This window comes from Myiozetetes cayanensis, unplaced genomic scaffold (genome assembly GCF_022539395.1).
Source record: "Myiozetetes cayanensis isolate MyiCay16 unplaced genomic scaffold, myiCay2020 scf18, whole genome shotgun sequence".
In the NCBI taxonomy this organism is placed as follows: domain Eukaryota; kingdom Metazoa; phylum Chordata; class Aves; order Passeriformes; family Tyrannidae; genus Myiozetetes; species Myiozetetes cayanensis.
The window spans coordinates 17,229,361-17,248,175 of NW_026087389.1; the positions used below are offsets into that span (position 1 = coordinate 17,229,361).

The 18,815-nt window shown below is 52.9% G+C and overlaps 1 protein-coding gene across 4 annotated transcripts in view; it reads right to left on the reverse strand.

Moving 5' to 3' along the window:
* The window catches only part of RNF123 (ring finger protein 123), a 48,100-nt gene that overhangs the window by 6,252 nt on the left and 23,033 nt on the right, over positions 1 to 18,815 (reverse strand). For all 4 annotated transcript variants that reach the window (XM_050313354.1, XM_050313355.1, XM_050313353.1 and 1 more), the window contains 9 exons: positions 18,201 to 18,378; positions 17,122 to 17,196; positions 16,664 to 16,751; positions 16,319 to 16,406; positions 16,105 to 16,189; positions 8,889 to 9,028; positions 8,514 to 8,702; positions 6,902 to 6,977; positions 5,990 to 6,074 (listed from right to left, as the gene is read on the reverse strand). In XM_050313354.1, coding sequence (XP_050169311.1) covers positions 5,990 to 6,074; positions 6,902 to 6,977; positions 8,514 to 8,702; positions 8,889 to 9,028; positions 16,105 to 16,189; positions 16,319 to 16,406; positions 16,664 to 16,751; positions 17,122 to 17,196; positions 18,201 to 18,378 — 1,004 coding nt within the window. The remainder of the gene's footprint in view (positions 1 to 5,989; positions 6,075 to 6,901; positions 6,978 to 8,513; positions 8,703 to 8,888; positions 9,029 to 16,104; positions 16,190 to 16,318; positions 16,407 to 16,663; positions 16,752 to 17,121; positions 17,197 to 18,200; positions 18,379 to 18,815) is intronic.

Here is an 18,815-nt window from a genome sequence, read left to right on the forward strand (position 1 = left end):
GCTCAGACACAACAGGGACCAGGACCCTTCACAGAACTGCACCCCAACCTGCAACCCCATCTTGGCTGAGCGTCCTGGCCCCAAGAGCTGCTGGCAGCCCTGTGACTGGTGGGAGGGGAATGTCCCTGTGGCATTGGGACAGCACTAGCACACATCCTTCAAGTTTTCCTGCCAGTCAACAAGCAGCTTTTTTCCCAACAAAAACCCAACTGTGCCTAAAGCACTTGTCAGAAACCCCTCACCCATCTAAAGAGGGGACAGTGTTTGGAGGAGCAGCCATCCTGAGACAGCTGCCGCCTCCCAGCACTGCTCCTGACGCCGACCTTGCGCGCAGCTCCACGCTGATCCGTGATCCGTGTCCCTGCGGCCCCGAAGGTGATGGGATGTGGAGCGACAGGCCCTGCCACGCTGTGCCCTTGCTCCCCCACACCCAGCACTGCTGGCCCTGTCACCTCGTGTTAGCGCAGCCTCCCGATGAGCCCAGGACACCGCGCCGGCCACACCGGGGGCTGCCAGGGGGTGACGAGGCGTCAGACAGAGTGACACCTTGAGGGTGGGGATGAGGTGCTGCCACCCCCTGGCTTTGCACCCCGGCAGGGATCCATGGGAAGGATGGTTTCAATTTGACCTGGGAATGTCTGGGAAAGAGAAGAGACCCAGGTGAGTGCACCCAGGTCTAAACCACACCAGGGCACTGCCCCCAGAGCCACCCATGCCTGCTGAGACCATGCCAAGCCCATGCCAGAGCATTTGCCACATCTAAGCACCACATCTTCCTCCAAAAGGAAAAGTGGAATGCTGCTCCAGGCTCCAGCACCCAAGTTGAGTGTTACCCACCCGCTGTCTCCATCCTCGGTCTCCTCATAACCTTGCCCTTCCCTGGTGCCAACACCAGCTTCCCAGGCATTAGTGCTCCTGCAAACCTGCATCCTCAGCTGAGGGTAACAACTGAAGCTTAGGGAAAGCTCAGTCCAAGGAGCATAAGAAAAGCTCTCAGGGAGCTCAGGGACTCTCCAGTGACACACCAGCCTGGAAAAGCCCAGGAGAACTCTTCTAGGCTGCCTGCAATTCTCCTATCCCTGCAGGAAGGCTGAGCCTTGCTCTGTTGGGAACAGCATATCTGAGGTCTGTATCAGTGCTGCCCCCAGGGATCCCATTGCCTTTAACCATGAAAATCCTGCTGCTGCTTTTCACACCTTCCTGATGCTTAGGAAGGATCCCACACCACATTGCTGCTCCAATGAGCAGGGGAGGGTGGTTCGAATTTGTCAAAGCAGTTCATTAAGCAGCCTGAAAGGCAGAACATCTCAGCAAGGAAAAACATAGCCGGGAGCACAGCCTCTCTGACAGGCGGGAGTTGAGAAACCTAATGGATGTTCCCCAAGGAATACCCTGTCCTGTCTCAGCAGCCATCTGCACCATCACAGCCCCATCTCCTGCCAAACCACCCTCCTGCTTCTTGACTCCAGAGTAAAGCAGTGAGTCAGCACAAAGCACAGCAGCCCCAGCACGCAGGAAGCTGTGCCAGCATGTGTGGGGACAGGAACTAGCTTTGGGATAAGGACTGGCTTTGAGGACCAGCATCCAGTGCTGACTCCTGCCTCCCCTGGCACTTCACACCTCAGCCAGGACAACTGCGTGCACTGAATGCCAGTCCAGTCCTGTCCTCCTGCCACTGGGGCTGGACCCGTGATGAACGTGGCTGGACCTGAATCCTTTCCTTACGATGCTCACAGTTTTCCAGAGAGCTCAAAGCAGCAAAGCCTGGTGCTGGCCATCACAATGCCTGCTCCTGCCTCCCAGTGTGTGCCCAGCAGCCTTGAGGCGCTGGGAGAGCCCAGCCCTGGCAGCCCCAGTGCTCAGGACACAGCATTTGGAGCTGGCAGCTTGTAAAAACTGCAAGACCAGACTCCTTTTTTAACCATGAAACCTATGTCTGAGCTAGTCATTCTTCCATGCTCTTGCTCACACTTGCCCTGATATGTTATACACTGCAAGACTGGGGTCCCATCTATCTTCTGAGACTTTAGAGCAAGGTAGCAAGGACTCCTTTAGACTGAGTGGTCCATGGAATGCCTGCAGGACTGCAGAGAACTACCGTGTCCACAGCGATCAGCCAAATCCCCAGGGTCCCAGCAGTGCTTGAGCACATAGGTAGGTGACTGTTGGGAACCTGCAGACTGGGATCTCCTGAGCTTTCCAGTGGAGGTGATCCCAAAACCATTTGGCAACTGAGCAGACTCTGCTTAGTCTGCCTCCAGGGTTCCTCCAACCCTCACACCGAGAGCATCGTGCCCCTACCTCTGAGGGGGTGGTGTCCATGGGGCATGGGGGAAGTCCAAGGAGCAGAGCAGTGGCCAAGCCCTGGCACAGCACAGCTCATCCCCAGCCCAGGATAGCCACTCACTTCCCACAAAGCCCATTCTAACCTATATGCCCAGCCCTAATTACAGTGTGCCCTCACACACAGGGGACCACAGCCTCACCTTCTGACCTCACCCCTTCCCCTGCGCTCGCTCCCGTCAGGATCTTGACACCAGCTCTGGCCAGCGCTGCTCCATTAGCTCACTCTGGAGGAGGCTTAATAGAAAATCTGCTCAATTATTTAGCAAGCAGACAAACGGCGGGATGATACTGGCTGGAGGCAGCCAGGGTCTGTGGTGTGGACTCAGCCCAGCTCCTGGCTCAGCCTGCCAGATCCTACTTTCCCTTTCCTCCCACTCAGTCATTAGGGCCTGGCAAAGAGGCAGCACGTGGACATCTCTGCCTCGTCAGCCCTGCTGACCACTGAGGCTCCCCAAAGCAGTGCCGCCCAGTGCTGCCAGAGCCCAGGGCTGGGAGGGGGGCACTGAAGCTTTGGCTCACCACGAGCAGCACCAGCCTGTCCTGCCCAACCCAGCAAGGAAATGCATCTCTGCTCTCTCAAAAGCACAGCCTGCTGCATCCATGGCAAATGATGGATCAACGGTCTCACCACAGCCTGGCCTGGGCAATGTTCCCTTGCCTTGTGCTTAATGGCTCTATTTGATGCCAGGAGTCCATAGCAAGAAGACTTGATGCCTGGCTGAGTGTCCTGTGCTGGGAAAGGAGCAGCTGAGGCATCTGATTGCAGCCTGATAACGTGGCTGGATGAGCTGGCAGGGCCCTGATCCTCCTTACTCCCACCCTTCCCCACCAGAATGTTTTTGCCCCATAAATGGGACTTCATTCCTCCACTCCTAGATGAGCTTGCAGCACCTTCCAACCAAATACCTGGTACAGTGTCTGCTTACTGGGTTGGAGGTGACCAGAAAAAGCACAGCTAAGCCAAGGAAGTCTCCTGAGGTCCTGTCCCTGCCCTCATTCTCTGGGGCACAGCCTTCTTGCAGGGAACCAGTCAGGGTAACAGCTAATGTCCCTGGTAATTCCCACAGGGACATTCCTGCAAATATGGGTTGGAAAACCTTCTCTGTTAATGATTTCTGGTAATCTGGGAGTTACCAAATGGGACCTGGGAGAGATTTCTACCTACTTCCAGCACTGCCTGGGAAGAGTGTTTCTGGGAAAGGATAAAAGCTCATCCTGTTATTCTGCTTGCTGCTGAGAGAAGGGAGAAAGGCAAAAGGAAAAAGGAAAGCTGCCTCCACAGGAGTTCACAAGAAAGGCTCTGCTCTGGAGGGCCTGGTTACATATGGGACCCTTTAAATCACTTCAGTTCCTCCTTGCAGTAACACAATCACCTTCCATGGGAAGGTACAGACCTGAGGAAGGTTTGAATTCTCCTTTTCCATTCCACAGACCATCCTTTTACTTATGCACCTGGAGACAGACATTTCCCATCTCTGTGCCAGCCATCACTGACATACCATCTCCTGTCACCCCAGCTGCACCACCCAGTCTTCAGCACCCCGTGGTGACTGCTTTGCACCCAGAATCAAACCAGGGCTCAGCCCTCTAAAAATGCAAAAGCAGCTGAAAAGCCTCAGTGGTTGCTCTCACACCTGCTGGTTTTCTCCATCCCACCTCTGTTTGCCATTTCACAGTGTGCCTGCATGGAGTAGAATTGCTCTGTCAGTGGGGTGCAACACCCAGTCCTCAATTCAGAGTGCTGCAAACAGGGTGAGGGGTTCAGTTTTTCCTTCCATGTGAGACACTCTGCCTCTTGCCACGCTGGTCTGTGCCTCCAGACTGCCCATCCCCTCTGTTTAGGTATCAGCAGAGGGTCTCCAAGCCACCAGCCTCAGTTCTTTTGCCTTGATTGACCTCAGTGGCTCCCCTGCAACGTCTGCTTGCCTTTTATAGATCACTGACGCATCAAACCTCAGGTTTAGTGCATGGCTTTGCAAAATCACACAGAAGCATTTTGGTTTATAGATATTTTTTCCTGGGCTTCCTCCTGTTCCACATTGTATTCCTCCTGCTCAGTTAGGTCTACTTTAATGACACGATGCTTTTCATGCATCAATTCCCTATTTTGTATTTATTTCTGCTTTCCAGTGCCCAGGAAGGTGACTGAAAAGCCCTTGAACATCAGTCAGAGACCTGCACAGTGTCTCTGGTTTGTGACTGCACAGCCCAAGGCACGGAGGATGCTGTTGGTAGACAGGGGACAATGGCTGCCTGGGCTTCACAAAGCACAACTGGCTTTTCAGGGAAAGGACAGAATCTGGAAGCTTTCTGTCTCCTCAGGACTCCCTGCAGGCTAGAAAGGATGTGACTGACATCACACTACCATGTCCCCACAGCTCTTCGGAGTTTGCTAAACTGAGAGACATCCCTTTCCCATTTTGACCCTACAAGTGACCGGCCTGGGACAGATGTTTAAAGGGACAGAGTGTCAGGGGAGGACTTCTCATCCTGCCAGGCAAGCAGGATAAAGCTTTATCACCTCCCTTCTTTCCTCCAGGAAGAAATGTCTAGTCGTGGTGTCAAATTCATGATGTTTGCCCTTTCCACAGAGCAGGGTTCTGGGGGTGAGCAAAACTCACTCCTGTTCCCAGCCCAGAGAGGCCACTGATCAATGCTTGGCATCGTCACACTTGGGGCTGTAGGACTGGTGCAGCAGCCACGGGAGGCAGGTTATAATTAGATATATTTGTGTGTATCTTTTGAGTCCTTGGGAGAAGAAGTTGAAAGATTGGCTGCAGGGCTGAGCCACTCAGCCAGATGGGACTCTCCTCTCTGCAGAGACAGAGATGTGTTGTCCAACATGAAAACAAGCAGGATGTACAGCTCAGACAGGAGAGCCCTGCCTCCTCCAGCAGCCTGCAGCACACAGTGACCAGGCAAGACGCCTGCTAATGACACTGGGAGACAGCAAAGGCAGGGCTGCAGAGTGTCACAATAAGTCTATTTGCAGGACTTGGTACAAGCAGACACAGACACACATAAATGATCAGGTCAGCTGTGGCTTTGTCCAGAACACATCACTTTGCCAGTGCTGCCTCTTTGAGTAACTGGCTACCATAAAGACGAGATTTGCTTCACCTTGAAATCAGAATCACCCAAATACCTGGACAGGACTTGTCTCACCTTTGTGCCACAGGTCTGGGCAGCCAGAGCACTCTGCACACATTCTGGTGCCTTCCTGAGAGGGGTCCAGGGCAAAGAAGCCTTAATGAATTCCCCTCCAGCCATCCCTGTGTGCTGCAGCACTTTGCCTGTGTCACCACATCAGCACAGCTCTTTCACACAGAGCAGCTCTGACAGCAGCTGTCCCATCACACAGTGCCAGGCCCCATCCCGGGGAGGAAGGTGCACATGTGCTGCCAGTGCAGCACCTCACAGCGACCTCTCACACAGGTTTTCCATCACCACAGCAAGGGGGTTTGCACCCAGCAGCTGCTGCAGGGGCACAAAGCTCTTTGGCTTCTACCTGCTCCACACACATCTGCCTGGCCTCGCTTCAGTCTCCACGCACCCACATCATCCTGCAACACCTCCCATGCACTGCTGCAGTGCCCAGAGCAATGCCACCCACCCTGTGCTTTGGAAGGCAAGAGCCACTCACCCCTGAACATCAGTGTCCACCAGCAGCCGGACCAGGATCCCCGTCACGGCCACAAGGATTGGGTAATGGTCCACGCTCTCCAGGCCTACGGAAGCAAAAGAGAAAGGTAAGAGCTGGTGCCACCACGTGACAGGCAGAGCAGGCCTGTACCACTACTGCCAGGCTTGGTGGTCCAGGAGGTGACCAGTCACCAGGCACTGTGACAGAGGCTCTCTGGGGGGGTCATCAAGGACAGAGGGGTCTTCCCCTCTAATGTGAACCCCAGAGCCAGGCACTGCTCTCATGATGGAGCACTCCTGCCTCTTCCAAACTCAAAGAGAACATGTCTGTCCCCTCCTAAGGAAAATGTAGCTGCTGTACAGGGAATATGGGATGTCCATAAGACAGCATCTGGAGCCAGTGTCTGCTCACAGGCCCAGCTCAGCTGCCCACAGTCACCCCTTCAGGAAGGTGAGAACAGCTTTCCCCAATCCTTTAGTCCACACAGAGCACAGCAACTAAACCTGATACCTCAGCAACAGCCTATGCAGGGCTTTGAGCCTTTCAAACAGCTCCCACCTAACCTGTGCCAGACCAGTGTTTAGCAAGTCCCCTGCCCACCCAAGCACACAGAGCTGCCACTTCCACCAGGGACAACCAGACCTGTGTGTCAGCTGCCTCATGAGGACAAGGATGCTGGAGGGAACCAGAGCTGCTGGACCAGGGAAGAGCTCACATCTATCTGGAGGATTTACATGTCTATGAAGGCAACACTTCTGTTGCAGCCTGTGTGACCAGACTGGCTTCCCAACCAGGGATGTGGCAAATCTGAGGTCTGATCACATCCACCTCTGAGCCAACCTTCTGTGCCAGCCATCCATCCCTTCCCAAGGGCTTCCAGCAGAGGGACATGGGGTTAATGTGTGGACTCACCAGGCAGACGGAGGTTGACCACTCTGTCAAACAAGTTCCTTTCAGCTGTCACACGGTTCAGCACCTGGTTCAAAAGCTGTGTAGGGAAAAACAGAGAGGGTTTGTATTTCCTGGATGGAACTTTCTTGTAAGCAGCATCCAAAAAGTAAGTTTTGGGGCAGCATGTCCTTATAGTTTGGGCTCGTTGCCTGAGAGCTGGTGGATGCAGAGGGAGGCTCACAGCACACACCTAGCTTGGCTCTGGCATGGAACGAGGTGGCACCACACCACAGTGGCTGTACCAGACCAGAACCTCCCATGGAAGAGCCAGTCTGAGGTCAAGACACCTGAATATCAGCACCTTACACTTCAGTCTGAATTCCCACCTACAGAAGCCAAGCTACTTCTGCAGATAAAAGCTCCTGACAAGCAGACACTCCAAGCCCCAGGACAGCCACAGCATGTGAAGAGTGAGCTGGCAGCTGTGGGCAAAAGCAGTGTCAGCAGGGTGAAGCACAGTCCAGGTCCTGCCCTGCCTGAAGTTGGCAGCAGGATGGATCTACCAGCCCTGAAGCACAGAGTGAGCACAGAGAGCAATCAACTTCTCTGCATGACAGAGCATCATTACAGGCAGAGATTTCTGCCTATGACCAGCACAGGAGGAATCAACTGTGAAGACACTTAATTAGCCACCATTAGCTCTCCCCCAAACCCCAGTGGGACAAGCAGGGACCGCTCCAGGCATGACACAACTGCTGCAAGCTGAGCACAGTCTCTCAGATACAGCACTCCCTGTTCCTGTCACCCCAGTGCACAAGAGCAGAACACTGTGGGCATGTTCAGTGGTGGGGCACAGTTTCATAGCAGCACCAGGCAGTGAGGGGAAGCTGCAGCACCCAGCTCTCTGCTACCTATTCCCCAGCTTGCCTAAGCCACCTGCTGAGGGCCCCTCACTTTCCTCCTCACACAGTGATCCCTACAGAGATCCCAAGCTGAGCACTTCCCTCATGATTGGTGTACCAGACCCCACTATGTCTTGCTTTGATTCATCTGCTCAGAGCTCTGAGTTCCAACTCTTGAGGTACAGGTAAGCTACATATAACTACTCCCCACCAGTCCAGATCATACAAGAACAGCCTGTCCTCAGGGCTTCCCAGGATTTCCCATGCTTTAGAAAAGAAATTAATTTACTGGACTCCAAGGAGTGTTGTGGGTTGGAATGAGGCTGTACCAGTCCCCCTGGCAGGGAAGTGGAGGTGTCTGGTAACATATTCTAGCACTGAGGGATAAAGGACCTGCCCAAACATTGGATTGTATTCCCTGTTAAGCCAACTACAGTCTCCACAGCTCCTTGCTCAGATGTACCACACCTCCTCTCCAGATTTTAGCATTTACTGGCCATAGCCTCTCTGAAGGAAGATTTAAGCAATCATCCCCCCTCCCAGCAGAGGCAGAAATCGGCTGTGCCAGACCAGTTGCAAAGGAGGGGAGTAGTTCATACATAGAGATTTTAGGGAGCACCACTTGTTCTGCAGCACTTGCAGCAGGAGCTCCCAATTCACTGCACATCTGGAGAGAGGGCAGAGGGGTTCCCATGCCCCTCCAGATGCTGCTCCTTCACACAGGATGATACCTGGGCAAGCCTCCGAAGCAGCAGCTCCGAGGACGGGCGGTTCCAGTCGAGGAAGATCTCTGGTGCCAGCGTGACGGTCATTTCCAGCACCCTGAGCAAGCTCACTGACAGGTCGAAGCAGGTGGCACACACCTTCAGCTGCCGGCTGTCCACGAAGTTCCTCTCCAGGCGCTCTGCTGCCTGCTGGATCTGCCAAGCAATGCAGACAGCTCTGACAGGTGCCCCTTCCCAAAAGAACGGTCGTGACCCCCAGCCCAGCCCAGCGTTGCAGGAACCACTGCCCACCCAACCCTGAGGAATGTCTCGAGCCTCACTGCGTGTAGGACATGGCACCCACCGAGTGCGGGACCCCACGGCCCTGGTTGGCACACCCACCTCCTGAATCATGCCGATGAACTCGGAGAAGGCCCAGTTGAGCTGGTTCAGGACGCTGTTGAGGAAGCTGGGGGCCAGGTCACGGTCGCTGCGCAGCAGGTCTGCCATGTGCCGCTGAAGCAGGGTGGAGGGACACGGCTCTGCAACCAGACAGTGACAGCTTCAGTGGCCTGTCCTGGAGTGGCTGTGAGTGGGGGGCATGGGCAGGCTGTGAGATCAGTCCTGGGTTTGGGAAATGTTGGCTTGTGCCTTGCAGTAAGCAGAGATGGCAGGGCACTGGGAGCCGGTGCAAGGACTATTCTGAGCAGCAATCTCGCCTGTTGGGCCTCCAAGCACTTTTTTGCAATGTCAGCCTGAATTAACCAGGGAAGAGCCCTCTGTGCTCGCTGCTGCCCACATGCACAGGAGCACTGCCCTGCAGCTCAGTAACCCTCCTGCTCAGCTCTGCAGAGGCCCATGGTCAGCTCAGCATTAATTGCTCCTGATACCAGTGTGGCAGCAGCTGCCTGGAGGCCTGCCTGGAGGCCATCCTGGCCTCACGTGGCTGTGCCTGTCTGCCTGCATCTGGGTAGCAAGGTACCAAGTGAATCCCACTCCTGAGAGGCTTCTGTGTGGAGCTGGGGCTGGCTCAGCCCTTGGCAGGCTCAGGCAGAGCTGTCCATGGTTCCCAGGTTCAGCCCAAGCACAGTCAATGTCCCCTCGGAACGTGGCATCTCAGCTCTAGGCTTTCTCACTATCCAGAGCACAGAGTCAGACCCAGCAACTGGGAAACACATCAAAGCTGTGTGGGGCACCAGCACCCATGGAAGGGCAGGGAAGGGAAGGGGGCACAAATGGGACAGATGCTTCTCGCTAGTAGAAGGACCCACTGTCAGCGAGAGGCTCACAAACATTCAATACTATGAGGGAAGGGTACCAGAGTTCAAACCACAGGCTAAAATGCAGGGCTTGGAGAGAGAAACTTGGACAGATTTACCAGCTGTAGGGGAAAAACCCAACCTAACTGCATTTTCCCTCTACTAGAAGCTATTAGCAAGTGAGAGCAGATGGAAACTGGCAGCACCAGCACTGCAGTGCCCAGAGGAACAAGCTGGGCTGGGACTGCAGAAGGTCTCTGGGGTTGCAGTCTGCTTGAAGGGCCAGCATGGGCAAAGGAAACACAGGACAACTTCCATCCCTAGGGATCAAGAAGCAAGGCATAACTACAGGGAGATTGCTAGCTGGGAATAGCAAAGCAGAGAGGGATGGCAGGAGACCATAATCTCAAATGGGAACAGGATAAATTATTCTGTGAATACCCACCAGCAAATGCAATGAACTTCTGTTGTTGTGGAGGCCACGTGCTGAGTCTCACAGCGCATAATCACCCCAGGCAGGCCAGCACCCTGGCTTTGATCCTGCCTAAAACCTCATTTTTGGGAAGGATTTCATCACTACAAACGTCTTTGATGTCCTACTCCCACCCACAAGTACTTTCCCAGTCCTTGGACACACGTGGCTCAGGGCCTGCTGAAGCCAGACATGTCCTTTTTACATATTTACTGGTCCTCTGGGGATTTCTTTCCGAGTGTCCTCTAAAACTCTGTAAGCCTTTAGCATTGAACATGTCCCAGAGCAACATTCCACAGCTCAGTGTGTGCAGCAGGAGGAATTTGAATAGAGCTTGGCTCCTACTCGCTTTATTTGCTAACATTTACTGTCTCTAGCCCATTCCTTCTGGTGGGAGAGACAGTGAGATGCTCCTCTCCACTCAATTCCTCCAGTTAGCTGTGATTCCAGACCTTTACCATAGTTTTTCCAACAGAAACAGCCCCAGCCAGCACAGTTTCTCATCCAGAAACTGTCACATCTTTGTCCTCTTTACCATCCCCCCTCAAACCTTGACAGCTTTCCCAGGTTTTCTTTGGAGAGGTGGGATCAGAAGCACACACAGCATCCAAACCACAAGCGTGTGGCAGATTTGCACGAAAGCACAGTGTGGTTTTGGTTTTGTTCTGTTTTCCTTTCCTCATAATTGCTGTTGTGTAATTTGTTCCTTGGACTGGCCATCAAGCTGCTCTTTTCCAAGAGATCACAATAGGTTGCCAGTGCAAGGATGACTCTCAGGAACTTGCTGCTCATGAGGTGCAAGTGGAGAAGCCCAGGAGTCAGTGCTGGAGCCCACTTTGTCTTCTCTGACAGGGATGGTTGAAGGGGTACATCACAGCCTTACTTCACCACTCTACATCTGACCATGTTGAGCTCCATCCACATTTTCTCTCCCACGAATTCAGAATTAGGAGGTTTTTCTGTAGAGTTAAGTTTTTTGTGCCTTCTTTTTCCCAGCCTCCCTTCAGTGTGTAAGAACTGCTTTTTATCAAGAATGCTGACATATTAACAACCCCCTTCCAGCCTTTAAGTACCAAAGCAGTTCTAGGCAGGGATCACCACTCCCTTGGGGAGGAGCTGTGTGTGTTGTCCTGCTGGTCTGTTGCCAAAGCCTCTTTTATCAGCACTTCAAGTCAGGACAGATCTCTAGTTGGATTGCCTAGCTGAAGTTTACCTCACTTACAGGCAGCTTTGGCTTTTTGAAGGATGCTCTTATACTTGTAACAACTTGCTTTATCCTGATTTTTAGCCAATGACTATTTCCTCGTGGTCTTTTTTCCATGATTGGTGTGAGTTTGCTACAAATCTCCAGTTCTTAAATGCTTTCCCTGCTGCTGGCAAAGGCTGTGCTAGACTGTAAGAGCCTTAAAACCCAGTGTCTTTTGTCAAACTTCTCCACAGTTAAGTAGGTTTATTTAAGGTTTTAAGCTAATACCAGGAAACACTGGACTTCCTTGTTTTTTGTTGCTCCTAAGAGGATTCTGAATCTAAAGGTGCTGTGATCAATGCTACTGTTAAAAAACAACATAAGAAACAAGCCCTGGAATACAGCAAGAGCAGCTTCATCCTTTGCATGAGTTTCCAGATGAGGTTCTCCACAGGGCAACCATGAGTGGTATCCAAAAATCTAGTCCTGCTGTTGTGTTCCTTTTCCTTTGCTGAGGCATTCCCACCCACCTCAGGTACCACTGCCCTCCTGGGCAATGACACATCCCTTACATGTGCCATCTCAGACAGGGATGTCATTCCACAGGGAGTCTGTGGATACTCACTGATGGTATTACCCTGGCAATAGTCTTTGGTGCTTCTGAAACTTGTACCTCCCTAATACAAAAGCCACTCAGTCTTGGCTTAGCCTTCATTATGACAGATAAACATCAGTCATTGGAACAGAAATCAGTGGTTTTCCAAGGTCAGAAATTTTGACCTCAATACATTTAATGTGGGCAACAGAGCGTGGAACCCAGCGGTTACAGATACATCCGATGTTTCCACAACAGAAACTTCCCTGCAAAAATGTAAGTTAAATAGAAGAGATAGAGGTGGGGGAACCTGAATAAAAAAACCAGAGCTCTTTAAGAGGATTATTAGGGAGCCTCAGTGCTCCAGCCAGCACTTGGGTTAAAAGGCATGAGGTAAAATGTAAAAGGTAAAATGAACGTAATCAAACATAGCCAGTGGTAGATGAAAACAAGGAGAAAGGGGAGTATTAGAAGGAGAAGACATAAAAAACATCCTCAACTATCCATGCTAAATGCAAAGTTTCTTCAACTATAGGGAAAAAGTCCAGCAGAATTATTTAATAGAAGTAGTAATGGTGGAAAGTCTAACAGCAGCAGAGGCCCATTATTAGAGAGAGTTAAAAATTAATAAAGCAGACAAAGTGGAAGCCTTCAATAAGTGCTCCTACTAGATAATGGTAAAGAAGTAGGGTCATGTACTTTCATCACAGGAAGGTAATTATGTGCTTTATAGTTTGCTAATGAGCCAGCAAGAGTTCTAACAGGGCTAATTGTGACACTTCTGGGTCAGCAGCCCGAGGGATCTCTGGACACTGCAGCATTTACAGTAGAGCAGGGAGCACAGAGGGAGAAAGCCCCAAACTGACCAGATTCAGAAACAAAGCAGCTCCACCCAAGGCTAATCTGGGTTTTTGAAAGGACCCAGATGCATTCCAACCACGTCACTGTGCCCATTCAGAGATGCATTTAGAGCAGCAAAGGGAAGGCTGTGGGGCGAGGCAGAAGGAAAGCAGGCGGCATTCAGGGGATGGGATATCAATAAGGTGGAGTGCCAGGCACCAGGACAGCCCAGGCCACACCTGGGATCCCTGTGTGCCTCCAGCTAATGCAAGTTTTGGCTCTGTGACCAGCAGACAAGGGAGGGGCTCCTGCCAGCATGACACAGGCACCTCTGCGATGGTAAAACATGGGAAGGGTGAATATCTGTGGGGCTCACAGAAAAACAAAACCCCTTCCTGGATAAGGCACAGAGGCCGTGTGTTTTGCACCATTGAAAAGGACCAAGAAGTGAATTTACCCTGGTACACAAGCACTTCTGAAGAACAGAATGTTGTGATGCAGTTTAAGCCAGCAGAGAAAGGCAGAGCAGCAGCAGTGGGAGACAGGAGGTGAGGTTAGGTATGGGGGAACGGTTTCAAAGTGAAAGAGAGCAGGTATGGATTAGATACCAGGAGAAAGTTCTTTCCTCTGAGGGTGGTCAGGCATTGGCATAGATTGCTCAGAGAAGTTGTGGATGCCCCATCCCTGAAAATGTCTAAGGCCAGGTTGGATGGAGCTCTGAGCAACCTGGTCTAGTGGAAGGTGTACCTCCCCACAGCAGGGGGGTTGGAATTAGATCTTTAAGGTCCTTTCCAACCCAACCCATGATTTCATCCACCCATGAACCCATTTCATTCTATGATGTCATGATCCTCATCAGGAATCATAAGTGACAGATTTATTTCTGAGGGGGAGAAACCACCACCAGAAGGGCCTGGACAGTTCAAACTACCAGGTGATACTTCTGGTGTTGGCAGATGGATGCAGGATCTCTTCCTGAAAGATCCCTTCTTCAGCTTAGGCAATTTGCTGGACTTGGGAAGGGGATGTGGGTGAATTGTCTGGCCCCTGTTGTGCAACATCCCAGCTAAGTGATCTCACAGTCCCACCCACATTCCCTCCATGGCTTGATGGGTGCGTGGGCAGAAGGCCTGGGGCAGAGGAGCCCCGTGATGCAACCTGAAGCCACCCTGCAGCACCTGCTTTTACAAGCCAGGCTGTTCCTGGTGTGCATGTGGGAGCAGCACCTGGCCTTGCCCGAAGGCCATGATGACACCAAAACAAGTCCCTGCAGCAGCTGCCAACCAGAACTGCCCCAGCTCTGAGCACAGCCTTGTCTGCTCTCAGGAGCCAAACTGGAGGCATGAGAGCTCTTCAGTGCCAGCAGGGCTAAGGAAGAACTCTGGGAGCAAGCAGGGACAGCCTTTCTGAGGCTCCTCCCCTCCCTGGCTAACCCAGGCAGCACCCACTGCTCACCCCCAGTGAGCACGGGCAAAAGGCAGCACAGGACACCAGGTCTGTGCTCTCTGTGTTTCATGGATATGGTGAGACAGCACTAGCAAACCTTCCCCACCTGTGCAGTCCTCCAAGGAAGCATTCCCAGAGCAGGACAAGGCTGGAGCACCAGAGAAGAGGCCTTTGCCCAAGCTCCCTTCAGACTGGCCTGAAGAAGCAGACCCAGCCAAACAGGGATTTCTTTCAGCTCAGCAGTTTGTCCTGTTGTCCCTTGCCAATGCTCATATCGCAACAAGGTGAAGACTGATGGGTGGGAAGCAGGGGGGGTCGTCTCCTCCTCCTTCCCTGGACAGTATCTCAAGGACACCTCTGAGTCCCCTGTCCCTCTTCAATTAAATCAGCATTCATTATTGATTTAGTTGAGCCTTAAAATAGCAATCCCAAGAGCAAGTCCCTAGTAGCCAGCACAGCCCACTCCAGGCTCAGACTGTGTGGAGCCACACAACACATGGAGTGAGGCCTCCAGAGCCCAGGAACTCTGCTCCTGCCCCAGAGCTCCCCAGGATGGGGAGATCTTGGTCACCACTCCAGAGGACTGGAGGCAGCCATTCAAGGGCTTGGTTGTGCAGTAGGAGGGTGAGAGGGCAGCCACGAGATCTCTCCTGCACATGTACCAGGGCTTCTCCATCACCTTCCAAGGAAGAGAGGAACCCAAGGCTGGCACAGCCTGTGGAAGGCTCTGACACTTGAGGTAACCCTGATAAAACAGGTTTGAGAGCAGGTCCATGAAGCAGCCTCAGAGACTGCCACATGGGCACCAGCCCACCTGGCTTCTCCCAGGGATGGAACTGAGGAAAACAATCACGCGTGAGGCTCTCAGCCCACAACCAAGGGTCTCTGTAGGCAGAAGAGGGGAAGCAGGGAGCTCTCTAAAGCTACTTCACCAGACAAGAGAGGGTCACACAACAAACTTACTCTGGAAACTAGCAACAGAGAGATCTCCTGGGCACCATGGGTAGGAGAGAGAAAGAGAACAAGAGTGCTGTTAAAACAGAGACCAGGTGGGGCTCAGCACACACCTCCATGTGCTGCATTCCCATGGCAAGATGCAGCACCCTCTGTCCCCCATCCCCATCCAGCTCTCCAGGAGCAAGGTCTGGCACAAAGCCTTTTCCAGAGGGGGTGTGAAGAATGTATTCAGACAGGTCCAGACCCTGCAAGGGTGGAGCTGGGATGTGTTCTTCAGCTCAGGAAAGGTCCTTTCTCCTTCCCACATCCTTCTCAGCCACAACGGAGCTGAGGAACCCCTCAGTTCAGTGACAGTGCTGAGAACCAAAATGCAGTGCCAGAGGCAGGACAGGCTCTGCCAGGCTCTGAGAGATGCCCATTTAAAACACTCCCTGCTTGCAAACTTGTCCAGTGCCCTGCCTCCCTGGGCACCCGCTCCCTCTCACAGGGCACCTGCGCTTGACAAACATGAAAACTCTTCCCCTCAGCAGCTGTTCACTGTGGACACCACAGAGCCTTCTCCCAGGTTTACATTGTGGGGTAAAACTCTGGTAATGATGCAGCCTTGGGCTTCTCTCCTCTCCCTTGAAGGACAGAACTCCTCCTTGTGATGGATCCAACTCACCACCCAGCATGCAAGAGTCTCACCAGCCAGTGGGCAGAGGCTGGGGATGGCCAGGCTGCCAAGACTGGCTCTGGGTATTTGGCCAAGAACACCCTACTTCAGCAGGCCTGGCCCATGGTACAGATGGCTGCTAGGGAAAAGGCTGGTCCTCCCTCAGCACCCCTCACAGCCCAGAGTGCCCCTCCCCTGCCCCACTCACTCTGCAGGCTGGGGAGACTGGCATCCTCAGGCTTGGTTTTCAGCAGGTGTGGGAGCCGTGTGTACCTGTACCCAAAGCCACAGCCCTGGCAAAAGAGATGAGGAACGATCTTAGAGGCTGAAAAACAGCTGTGTTTTGCTGCTACTCTAAAGTGAAATGCTCAGTGTCCCACTGGCCCCAGATGCTGGGAGGGGTGGGGATGCAGGATGCTCACCCGCCACAGCCTGACGAGGATCCAGTTGGTCTGTGCCCAGGGCCGCTGCTCGTAGGGAGCCAGGAGGTTCTTCATCATGGAGATCCGCCTGCCAGACAAGGACATAGGTCAGCCCACAGGGTTTGGGAACAGGGGATCAAGTAGGACACACAGTAGGACCCACAGAGCTGGGGCAGAGCAAAGCCACCGGCATAAGGGTGACAGAAGGCTTCTGAATCAACTCCAGACCATGTTGCAGCTCCTGGACCCTCAGTGGTGCTTGGCAGCCCACCTGCTCTCTCACCCAGCCCTGCCACCACCCCAACCCTACCCCAGCTCCCCAGGAACAGGCAGGGCAGCACTTACTGCTCTTCTGGGATCCTCTCTACAGCACGCAGCGAGTGGGGGTAGCAGACGTAGCTGGCCAAGGCCTGCATCAGGGAGTCCCGGATGTCTGAGGAGGAATGAGAAGGGATAGGCCAGGTACCCAAGGACACACAGGGAACACCTGAGTCCCAGGGGCTGGAAGGGACTGCCCCTCATGTAGAGAGGCACACTGTCCCAGGAATAACCCCAGACTGGACATGCAAGTAGCTAGGACATGAGTCCTGCTTTCCAAAGGGTATCCTAGGTCATGCACCTAACCCTGGACCAAGCAGGACACACCAGACAGGGGCAGTGCCCAGCCTTCCTTTGTATGTGGAGGCATAAAGCACTCAACAGATTCAGGAGACAGATCCCAACAGAAGTCTGATAAGCCACAAGCAGTGGGACTGGCCAGACCTGTGGCACCATCACCCCAAAGCAGAGGAGTGCAGCTTTACCTGTGCCCACAATCCTCGAGTCAGCAAAATGCTTGGCCAGGATGGCAGCGAGGCGCATCAGGGTCTCGTCGTAGCCTGCAAGAGAAGGAGGGAACAGGGGTCACCCCAACTGCCTGAGGGACAGCCCTGTGGTCCCAGCACTCCTGTGGACAGGCACAGGCCATGGAATTTATCCCTGGTATTAGGTGCAGTTTTTTTGTGTCTAATTGTCAAAACAGACAGCTGGGAAGACACGTTCATCTCCAGGAGAGCCTCTCACCTCAGTCTGCAGAGCCTGAAACAGTTACTCAGAGAAACATAAAAGCATGCAGTCCAGTTGGATGACAAGGGAGAGGTTTCTGGTGCAGAAGAGGCTGAGCAACACAAAGAAGATCTCTGAAGACAAACCATGTCCAACCTGCAGACCCTAAGAAATCTGCTACCACTCAATTCTGCTGCTGCCTGAACAGCAGGCACAGCCCCCGCTTAAAGGATGTGAACACTTCAGCTCCATCTTTTTGGTGGGAACAGAAGCTTTTCTTACCTTCGTGGGCTCTGGAAAGCACAAAACTATTTGCTAAGAGCTCAGCAGGGTCACTTAGCCAGGAAAGCACAGAACGTACCCAGAGGGAATCCACCTAAACGCAGACTCCCGGCACCATGTGGGTGGTCATCTCCATAGGAACTTACCCAAATCCCAGGGGAATTTGAAACAGTCCCAGTTTCTGCACTCATGGCACATCTCCTCCCACCCAGAAACCAGAAAGCAATGGCACACATCGCTGAGGCGCTCACATCTTAGAGCATCCCAGCCCATTCCTGATACTCCTTTGGAAACACATCCATAGCTGCCAGTGATTTTCACTACAGCCAGCCCTGTGAGAGCTTTGGGCAAGGCATGGGCTCCCTGTCTGAGCACAGTGATCAGTGGGTACCTGCTCAGAAAGCAGCCTGAGCACCTGCCCAGCACACAACAATGTACTGGTGCAGCACATCACAAGCAGCAAAGGACACAGAAGGGATGATGCCGAACTACTGCTACTTCTCCATAAGGATGTGACTATCGGGACAGAATTAGCAAGGCCTCCCCAAGCCCTCACCTGGAAGTTCCTCCATGCTGTTTACAGGGCTGAAGTAGTTCTTGAGTGCACTGTAGCTGTTCATAGCCACGCTGAGGTAGAACTCTGGCATGAAAGCGAAGAGCGAGCCCGTCCTGTCACCGTGCTCGATGGTGCGGATGCACACCCGCAGCAGCCAGTAGATATCCTGCATCTTCTCCTGGCCAGGAAGAACAGAGCAATCCCCAGTGAGTTTTGTCCAGCTTCTCTTTGGAGAAACAACCATCAGCACCACACTTAGACCTGAGAAACATCTCCATGTCGGAGGAATTCCTCAGACCACTGCTCTGAGTTCAGTAACCGGACCTGTGCATTTGGTCTTTTCACAGAGCCACAGAACCTCCAGGTGGAAGGGACAATCTGAGATCTCTACAGAGACCTCAAGCTCAGAGCATGGCTGTCATCAATGTGATGGCTTTGTCTCACCGAGCATTTAGACCCTCCAAGCACTACTCCTTGCCAGGGTGCATCCAACCACACAAGCCTGGTGGCAGTGAAAGGATGTGAGTTTTGATTCCAAGGACACTGCTGAAAGAAAGCAGGCACTAGCAAAGCCAGCAGAAATCTGCTGGAAAGAAAGTTGGTCCATTGTAGGGA